Here is a 10,650-nt window from a genome sequence, read left to right on the forward strand (position 1 = left end):
CAAACAGTTATATTTCATTCAGTACTAAATCATACAGAGGGTTAAAATGGTAATTTGTTATCATTCAGAGAACATTTACCAAACAACCATATTTCATTCAGCACTTAACCATTCTGACCCTCTTAACCATTCTGACCACTTAACCATTCTGCACAAAACCATTCAGCAACTGCCAAACAGCCCCTCAATGTTTTCTTGACCGCTTAACGGTTCTCAAGACATGATGGAGTACATTGCAAAGATGCTAACCAAATACACAAAGGAAAACGGAAGTACAAACATTTTCTTTAGAACTACAGTAAAAAGGGTATGATGTCATCCTCTTAACCTCACCATACCTGTCCCACATTCATCATGTGTGAGGGCGATCGCTTGTCTTAGGGACAGGCCTCTCTGCAAGGATGTCCAACTCCTGCTAGACTAAAGCTGCAGGGGTCATATCCTCTCTGCAAGGATGTCCAACTCCTGCTAGACTAAAGCTGCAGGGGTCATATCATGACAACTTGATGACACGGACTGCAGAGGTCCTTGCTATTGTTTCTAATTCCTTCCTGGCTTCCTCACGTCTCTTTGTTTCTTTAGATCTAGTAGCTGAGACTTGCAACACTGGATATCCATACTCTCTAGAACACGCGCATACTTCAAAACACATTTAACGAAACATATTTCTGAATCATTAGCACGAAAGTTCTTGAAAGTCACTGTCTTGAGGCAATTCGACATGCATATAGGTATTGATGACCAAATTGAATGGTTCCAACCAAGGCGCATGCAGCGTTCAATTCCTTGTATTTCCAACAAACCTTAACATTCATATCATGATCATTGACATTATATTCCAGTTTTGGGGTATCCAATAACATTCATATCATGGTCATTGACATTATATTCCAGTTTTGGGGTATCCAATAATGTACCTCAGAGAGACAAATCGACTGTAGACTTGGACACAAGTTAAGCAAATCCATTAGTACTCCCAACTGTATGATTCTGAATCTCCATGGTTAACACCAAATGGGTCATATTCGGAAATACTGGAAAATGGTCAAGCCAGTTATCTGCACACATAAGAGACTAAGCACATACAAAAGTCGGTATCGCAGGATTGTACGAAAAGGCAAACTCCAGGATTAGATCAGCTGCCAATTAAGTATGCACCCAAGCGGAGGTGGAGTTAGGCGGGGATATGCAGACTTGACCTCTACCACAAAGAGTAAAGCGGCTGTTTTCAGGACGACCCCCAACTAGTGCAAATTGTACGAAAATAAAGGATAAAACTTTCAAAACCATTTGTTAAAAAAGAGTAAGAAAGGCAGTGCTAAAATGTGAAAAGTGTTGGGGAAGCAACAGCCTAGAAACAGACAGGCAAACAACATACAGTAACAAACAAAAACAGGTAAAAGATCATATCAGCTGCCAATTACCTCCTAAGTGCTATTGGAAACCCTCAAAGATTCAACATATCGTAGTCCTTTGAGTATATCAACAGTACGACACACAACTTCTTTTTGCCTCTCCTGGGGATTAGGAATGTGAATGCATGCTTTAACCAGTGATGATACATCATCCAAGAAAATCTCATTTGACAGATATGCAATATACTCCAAGAATGTAAGATTTGTTGCATCAATCTTGATCTTACTGCCACAATGATCATCCAGTGGCCCAAAGTATGGCATATCATCTATGGACAAGTTCTTCAAGGTGGAATTAGAAATTGCGATGTTCTTTAAGTTCACCCATTCACAATCTAATGGAACCAATTCTTCTAGAACAGGACAGCCCGAGAAGCTTTTCTGTAGAGTCATCATTCGGAAAGGTAACTAAAGATAGGTGCAAGATTCTCAGGCGGGGAAAAGAAATGCGAGATGGGAGTTCAACAACACAATTCATTTCTATTTTCAGGCTAACCAATGATTTGCTATCAAACATAGACCGAGGAATCACAGATGGATCCTCTGCAAAAAGACAGAGATCAAGCTCCTGAATATTGTGCACAATTGCATCATAAATCCATGAGTGTATTTGAGATGCATTAAAGCAAACACGGCAAGATAAACAGAACTTTTCTATATTTGATGCATCCCTTAACAGGACTCGAAGTTCATGAAGGGAGTCAACTAAGGTGGATGCCGACCATCCACCTCACTAGCATAGTAGCATACAACAATGCATCATCAAAATCAAAGTTGGGAACTGAATCCCACAGGTTCTTCCATCTTGTAGATAAAATGGAGGTCTTTACAACTTCTTTTGTGGGACAGAATGTGATGAAGAATACAATCGGGTAAATTGCTGATAACATCATTCGTATGTATATGTTCAATTTCATGTAGCCTCCGTGATTACTCATTGTTGGACTCTCTGATTTCCTGAACACAAACTGATTCTTTATAATCAACTAAACTGAAAACATTCAAGAAACTAGTACTACTTACTAAAACAATTCAAGCAGACCACTAATGGCTTTATGCAAAAAGCCAAGTTTTTTTCCGAACTTGTCATTCCCAATTAAAAAGCTTGCTTTATTCCATCTATGAGAATCTTCTCAAACAAAAACCTTCCTAACATATACAAAAAGATTAATCTGCACATAAAGCTTTATCCATGAAGTACGGAATGAAAAACCAACCAAAACAGCCCCTTAGTTCGTTCTTGCATGTTATCTAGATTTTGAATTTTCTTGCTATCTTGCTACAAATTACAACATATATACATTGATGGAATGAAGTGATTGAATAGTGGAGTGTAACCAAATACATATGATTGGAACAAGACACTTATCAGTTCGATTTCAGTACTTTTTCGACCACAGTGTCTTTAAACTATACATATTCCTCTCCAGAATTAGGTATTTTCTTTCACCTAAATGGTGAAAGCAGGCACTTTTAGGAGCCAAATATGAATTGCTTTATATTTACAAGAAATGAACATATATATGATAGTCTTTGAGTTATACCCTGATGAAAAGCTTCTAATTCATGGACGATAAGGTATAAATTGAAGATAAATACTGATTCAAAAAGATAACCCTTTTGACCACAGGTTGTAAATCAGAAAAGAAGGTGCATAAACATACCATATACTGATAGCCCATATTGAATCATTGATAACTTGAAACACATGCGAATGGACTTGTGTATAAAGATGTTTAACATATAATATAAAAATAGAGAGAGATGGGTAACTTTTGATCGGGGATTTGAGACTATTGAGGTGTGGTGCATTAAAGAATCGTAGACCTTCTGTTCCAGAATCTTTATCGAATGTCGGAGGGTTTTGACGGAGGTCTGCCGGAAATTGGCATGCCGATTGAGTGTAAGAGAGAGAGGGAGGGAGGGAGAACGATCGTCTGGTTTTCTTGTTCTATATTTTATTTTAGGTTTCTGCCCACCGTACATTTGCTGCCAATATTTCAAAATCAAGTGTGTCACAAACAAACTAACAAAATTCTATAAGAATTTATTGGTGTTACGAATAAAGTAGGTCGATATATCTGTATGATTTTAAAAAACTATTCAATATATTTTATAGTAATTTTTCTATCTTATTCATCAAAAAAAGTCAAGATTTCATAAAAACTATTTTAACAACTTATGGAATCTAACCTACTTTAGTTCTGTGGTGTATCAAACAAAATCAACATAAACTAATCTTGAAAATGGGTTACAAAACAATTCGTTATAAATGCAATACCATCAAACTATATGTTAAGAAGACAGAAAGAAAATGAAAGCAAGTGGGCCAGTAGCTAAACGGGTGATGTTTACGGGCTGTAATCGGTCGGAGTCGGACCCATGTCGACGACCCGACTCCTTTACAAAGGGGTTGAAGGCAGCCATGAAAGAAATCAAGAATGGGGAAGCTGCTCATTGCCCTCTTTCTCTTTGCCTTCCTCACTCCCTGCACTGTAAAATCTTGGACAGGTGAAATCCATGGCAGAGTCGTCTGCGATGTCTGTGCTGATGGTTCTGTTGGCCCAGAAGACCACGTCTTAGAAGGTCAAACATCAATCCCTTTTTAAAACACTTGCAATTCACATCAACCCTTTTTCCAATTTCCTATCTTTTTGTGGGTTTTCATCCTTTCTAATTCTTCGATTTTGTATGCATGTTTGCTAAATTAGTTCCATTTTTCACATAATTTGTCGGTGCAAGTTAGAAGTTGGTTTAGAATTGCTCTTCAACCAATACAATCGATCTGATCATGGGCTGAATCAAGTTCAGACACTTGTCTTATTTCAATCGATTTTTACTTGGGCTTCTTGCTTGAGATCCTACAATAGGGTTTTCTTGAAAAGAAACTGTCTTTTCTTAGTAACAAAGATGCTTGTTGTTCATGGTGCTGCTCATTCTGCTGCTATATGTGATTCAGGTTAAAATCTTGATCATCCATTAATAAATGCTTATCGGGTTATCTAATTGCAAACAGTTAATAAGATCCCTAATCTTGTTTTAGCAACAGGAATTCAAGATTTCAGAACCTTGGACTTTGTTGTCCTGAACAGGGACAACCCATAACTTTTTCCAAACAATGGCACTGTTCGACTATAATAGACAAATATAGGGATATTTTTTACAAAATGGTCGTTGAACGATATTAGTTCCTTGTTTTTCATATCATATGTCAGATCCTGTGTGTTTAAGTTTTTTATTGCAAATTTTGTTTAGAAACATAGATAAATATGAAATTAAAAGCTAAAAAATAAGAAAACGACGCTCTTGAACTGCTTAGTTTCTGTTATCTTGAATGTGAGCCCTTGTCTGAAATCAAACTCCATTTATGTTTGGTAGCACAAGAACAGTTGATCTTTGTAAATATGATCTGGGTTCCATCCATTTTGTTTTCAAGTAAACTAATTCATCATTTGGTGTTTATGGGTAAATTCAAAGATATGGTGTGGTTTCAGGGGCAGAAGTTGCTGTTCTTTGCATAACAAAATCCGGGGAAGTTTTAAATTATCAAGCGTTTACGAATTTGAGGGGAATATATACAGTAGCGGAGACGATGCCAGAGAGTGATCGATGGGATGCTTGTTTGTCAAGACCTATTAGCAGTTTCCATGAACACTGCACTCATCTTGGAGATGGTTTTTCGGGTGTCAAGTTTAGTTACAATCATGTATCCGGTTATTCCCATGCTGTCAAACCTTTTGTATACCGACCACTTACCATTCCAATCTACTGTATTTGAATTCGTATGTTTATAAGGTTAAGCCGTGTGACGCACAATTGTAGCGTAATAAAATGGCACCACTGCTTCTACCTTAAATGGAGTTGGATTGATGGGACTATGAGAATAACCTTTCTTGGTTCGATAGTGAAGTCGATTATTTGTAGGTAAGACGTGTGACCTTTGGATCACGGGTTTTTGCCACCAAAATGGTAAATAGATAAAAACAAACCTTGGATCGCGTAAGATGGGAAGTTGATCCCTTTTAATTTTATGTCCATTTATCAATTGTGTTTTAGAATGAAATTGATTTGTGTTTGAGTTGGATAAGATAAAAATGAGTGGGATAAATCTATTTTTAATTTATATGTAAATCCTTTAATTTATTTTGTTCCTATTTTTGAAAGGGGATCAAACCAAACTGGATTATTTTAAACCACAATCTGTATGTTGTTGGATTTAGATTTTTTTTGTAATACCATATTGACCTGCCTTTTATCAAAATCAATACATTTGCTTGCTTTCTTTTTCTTAAATTATTTGTGTAGATAAGTTTAATATTAATTTTTATTAGTTTAATAATTGATATATGGATATATTTTTTTTCTTAAAATAAATTAGCAAGGAGGTGCACACAACACAACACAACACTGGTCTGGTCTTATAACAAAAACAAAATCAAAATCGAAACTGAAGTTTGATTTTTGATGTTTATGGTTGACTAGTACGTTTGATATTTCCAGTGACGAGGGAGAGAGAGAGAGAGAGACGTGATTGGTGGAGGTGACGCAAAAGGGGGAGTCAGCAAGAAAACGGTTGAAAGAAAAAAAGAAAAAGAAAGGAGTAGGAAATGCAAGCAAACAGAAACGCATTCTTCTTCATTTCTTTCCAGATATGATATGATATGATATGATATGAAGGTCCAAAGAAAGAATCCCCCAAATCCAAAATGATTAAAAAGCTGCTCATCACATTCGGTGCTTCCTTTATTTGGCTCGTCTGCTTCATTTACTTTACCCAGGTTTTCCATTTCCATTTCCATCACTACCGCCTTTCCCTTTTTCCTATTTTTCATCGCCATTCATACAAGGCTTTGTTTTTCATTTGGGTTCCGCGTATTTTCAAGATTTCCTTACAAATGTTATAGTTATACCCTCTTTCTTCTTATTCAGAATCCAGAAATTTACATGAATGTTGTTGGAATTCCATATGTGGAAACAACTCATTACATGTGCTTTCTTTTACACTTTACTTCCGACTTGTTCAAATGCCAAACAAGTTTCATTTCTGGATCGTCGGAGGGAGACCTGGATTTATGAGATTTTAAGTTGCATACACCATTTGGCTTCTTCTTTCTAACTCATCTAATCTGCTTTTCCGTTATCTTTTCCCTTTAGGGCTTTAGATCTTTTGTATGGACAGCAGTTTCCTACCAGCTGAAAGACAGATTAAAGCTATCGCCATCGGCTTCTCAATTCGTAACATCCATTTCGTTCTTTCCATGGAGCATAAAACCGATATACGGGTATTTATCTTATTGTTACACTTACTCGTTACTTTTAAATTTGGACCTCTATTGACATCAACTTTTAAGTTGAAACAGACAATTGAACATTTTGGGTTCACTATTGCATGAAAGATACGCTTTTTGCACCAAATTATAATCAATTAGCTGGTTGTCAAATGGGTATGTAAGGACAACTTTAATGGTTAATTTGCTAGCAAAGAAATATGGCTTCTATGTCTGGATCGGACGATGGATGTATTTATTATTGCCCATTTTGGGTGCAGAATTCTTTCAGATTGTATTCCAGTAAAAGGAAGGAAAAGGATTCCTTATTTAGTCATTGCCACACTGCTCTCCCTCTTTCCATGGGTGATTCTTGGCCTACAGGAATCCATTAGAAATTCCAGACATCAACTCATGATCTTCTTGTTATTACAAAATCTGGGCTCTGCAATGGCAGATGTTGTAATTGATGCAATGATTGCAGAGGCAGCAAGACAGGAAAAGTATGTTCTTTTAATCCAAATCGGTATTTGTTGTCTAAAAACATTCATATTCTCTTATTTCTGCAATTCCTTTCATTCAGAGCTAAATTCGCTGGCGACCTGCAATCACTATCATGGATGACAATGGCTGTTGGTGGAATCTGTGGGAGTTTGTTCGGAGGTTATGCACTAAGTAACTTTCAAATGGGCAGCATATTCTTGCTTTTCTCCGTTTTGCCAACAATTCAGCTATTTTCATGTGGTTTTGTGACGGAAAATCCTATAGGAAGTTCACATTTGCCTGAATTTTCTACTTCTAATGACACCAACATACATCACGAAAATGTATCAGATGAAGATAGATCATCAACCGACATGCCTAAACCAGGTACTTTGATGAGAAAGAGAAGCAATAAAAGTAGCAAGAAATTAACATCTGATACAAGTAAAATACCTGGAAAAGACGGATCTCTGCCATCACAATGGTTTCAATCTTTCAAAGTGGCTGGTTATACTTTGTTCAAAGCTTTTCGTCGCCCAGTTATCCTGAGGTACAAAGTGAAAACGTTAAATGATCAAAGACAAATATAGCCTTGGACAGGGAGGTTCAGTTAAGAACACTAAATATTTAGGAACTGATCAGGAAACCCCTTTTCTGAGTATTCATGATGAATAACATGATAAAATATTCATGATGAATGTCGTGGCAGATATTCATGATTAATAATATTCATCATGAATTCTCACAAAAAGGGTGGTTACAGGGTGTATTTAGCGTTCGTAAATGAACCTGCCCCTAGCCTTGTATTATTGATCATTTCAACTCTCTATGGTTGATTGCAGTTATTTTGGTTGTGCTTAATCCTGATTCAGATTATTGGGAAAACCAGACCAATGGGTTGGTTTTTCCTATCGCAGGTGACGATTCCAAACCTTTCAACGGTCATGTTCTACTACCAGACAGAAGTTCTAAATCTAGATGCTTCCTTTCTGGGTACATCACGCGTTATCGGTTGGATGGGCCTCATGCTTGGAACTTTCACTTACAATCGCTATTTAAAGAAGATGAAGTTAAGAAAGATTCTTATGTAAGTTTATATGACAAAACCCGTATGGATGATGTAGATTCTCACGTAAGCTTGCTAATTGATCTTAATCCGGGATCCATTTGCAGGTTTGCTCATGTTACTCTTTCACTGTTGACACTTCTAGATGTAGTATTGGTTTATAGACTACACGTTCCATTTGGCATATCCGATGAAATATTGGTGTTATTTGGGTCTGCTCTCTCAGACGCAGTCCATCAATTCAAGTATGTAACTTCATTTCCATCCCCCCATTTTTAAGTGAACAATCTTCACAAAGTGAAAAGACCTCATGTGGCATATGGGTTATAGGTTTTAACCATTAGAGCCTCAAACATTGTTAAAGAAAAACAAAATGAGGTCATTTGGCATTCGCGGGACCCATATGGACTGGTTCATGATCAGGAAGAAAAAGCTGATGTCATGAAGCTGCGATGTTGATGTTGTTAGTAATAGATTTGGTTGTTTGACTTTGAGTGCAGGTTCATGCCTTTCTTGATCTTATCAGGACAACTGTGCCCCCCAGGAATAGAAGGGACTCTGTTTGCACTATTCATGTCGATAAACAACTTTGGATCGACAATGAGTTCATTCGTTGGTGCTGGTTTGGCTTCGGTTCTAGACATCTCTTCGGGTTCTTTTGATAATCTTGGTTTCGGGATTGGCATTGAAGTCATCTGCACATTTATACCGGTTGCTTTCTTGTTTTTGATACCAAAGGAAGCAACAGGGATATCAGCTTGATCATCCATACACCATAAAACACTTTGCATCAACTACTCTCATTAGATTACAAGATTAAATGCACAAGGGTAGACTAAATATGCAGCTACCTACTAATTTCGGACTTGCTTGTTACATTTTCAATGTATGATATGACCTGATTTTGATATAAAGAAGCCGGTTTAGTTAATCCACCTCTACCCTTTTTATATCTATATACAACTGTTTGTTGGCAACTCAATTGAGAATCATTTTTCATACGGTCAGTTATATTTGATTCTTTGGTTAATGATATAGAAAAGAGCTTATTCCGTAAGCTTCTAAGGAGAGCATTATGCAAAACCAACCAAACAACCCATAATTAGTTGTATGTTTGTGCAATGCAATCGGAAATTGTAAATTCAGAATGAAAAATTAATGCAAATAAAAAAAATTATATTATATTATATATATATATATATATATATATATATAGGTTATATTTCAAATACAACCCACCCTATTCTTGCAACCCATACAACCCTTTTTCCAACCAATCAATGAATTTCTTTTTTTTTTAATTATTTTTTAATTGATAAGGTTAAATATGTCATTTACTAAATTTAGATTATTATAAGTATTTTTNTCTTTGTATTCAAAGATTCCCACAACCTACATATCCTAATTTTTACAACCCAACTTTCATTATCTAAAACCAAGTTCTGTAATCCAACAAACTCCATATGTAGAAAGATTTGTAATAGAAACTTATAAAGAGAAAAAGATCTTATGGTATAGAAAGTAGTATGAGTAATTAACAAAGTAATAAAAAATAATACAAGCATGTGCATATATATATATATATATATATATATATATATATATATATATATATATATAGGGTATATTTCAAATACAACTCACCCTATTCTTGCAACTCATACAACCCTTTTTTCAACCAATCAATGAATTTCTTTTTTTTTTAATTATTTTTTAATTGATAAGGTTAAATATGTCATTTACTAAATTTAGATTATTATAAGTATTTTTAATTAAAAATAAATGATAATCTATTTATGGTGATTCATTCATCAGTTATGRAAATTAAATAATAAATTAAACCAAATGATTTGGCACCTGTTGGTCGATTATCACATWACTGATTTCATAACTTAAACAATGGTGGTCAATTTCTTTTTGGAATTGAATAGTTTTATAGTTTCTTCGCATTACTGATTTGGAATTGAATAGTTTTATAGTTTCTTCAGTAGTTTTATAGAACCCAATATTAAAATTATGGATTATATGTCATTCAACGAGACTTTCAGTAAGGATATCGTCGAAGAAAGYAGTGTTTTCRATTCCATGAACGACTGTCAAGGTTTTGATTATGGTGGTGAAAATGCAACCGCAGTTAATCATGAAACAATAGAAGATCAATGCAATTATTCAACGAGGAATGAAGATAGCTGTAACGATCGAAACGAAACATTACGTGAGCACAACGACGGAGTTTTTGTAGATTTTGTCGATGATGACGTTGCGTCGTTGAGCAATGAATATGAAGGTATTGATTTCCTTTCATCGTTGAGCAATGCTGTTGTTTAATCAAAACTGTTTCAGAAGTGTATATGTTAATGAAACGTGTTTCAGTAATGTTCTAAACACATGATTTGAAGAGTGATTATCGCATTTTAAA

At 35.6% G+C, this 10,650-nt stretch overlaps 2 protein-coding genes and 1 pseudogene across 2 annotated transcripts; 2 read left to right on the forward strand and 1 right to left on the reverse strand.

Annotated features, from left to right (window-relative positions):
* Window positions 1-539: 539 nt before the first annotated feature.
* LOC112506388 lies at window positions 540-3,799 on the reverse strand (annotated as a pseudogene).
* Window positions 3,800-3,827: 28 nt separating this feature from the next.
* On the forward strand, window positions 3,828-5,324 carry LOC112507333. Its single transcript, XM_025111879.1, has 2 exons — window positions 3,828-4,001; window positions 4,910-5,324. The coding sequence occupies exons 1-2, from the start codon at window positions 3,857-3,859 to the stop codon at window positions 5,191-5,193; spliced, it is 429 nt and encodes a 142-aa protein (XP_024967647.1). The 5' UTR covers window positions 3,828-3,856; the 3' UTR covers window positions 5,194-5,324.
* Window positions 5,325-6,052: 728 nt separating this feature from the next.
* On the forward strand, window positions 6,053-9,250 carry LOC112507332 (probable folate-biopterin transporter 4). The gene is made up of 7 exons (XM_025111878.1): window positions 6,053-6,193; window positions 6,570-6,697; window positions 6,964-7,185; window positions 7,266-7,715; window positions 8,055-8,252; window positions 8,339-8,476; window positions 8,732-9,250. Exons 1-7 carry the CDS (start codon window positions 6,122-6,124, stop codon window positions 8,991-8,993), a joined length of 1,470 nt encoding a protein of 489 aa, XP_024967646.1. The 5' UTR covers window positions 6,053-6,121; the 3' UTR covers window positions 8,994-9,250.
* The last annotated feature ends 1,400 nt before the right edge of the window (window positions 9,251-10,650 follow it).

The sequence above is a fragment of the Cynara cardunculus genome (assembly GCF_001531365.2).
Source record: "Cynara cardunculus var. scolymus isolate 2C chromosome LG 2, CcrdV1, whole genome shotgun sequence".
Classification (NCBI taxonomy): Eukaryota; Viridiplantae; Streptophyta; class Magnoliopsida; order Asterales; family Asteraceae; genus Cynara; species Cynara cardunculus.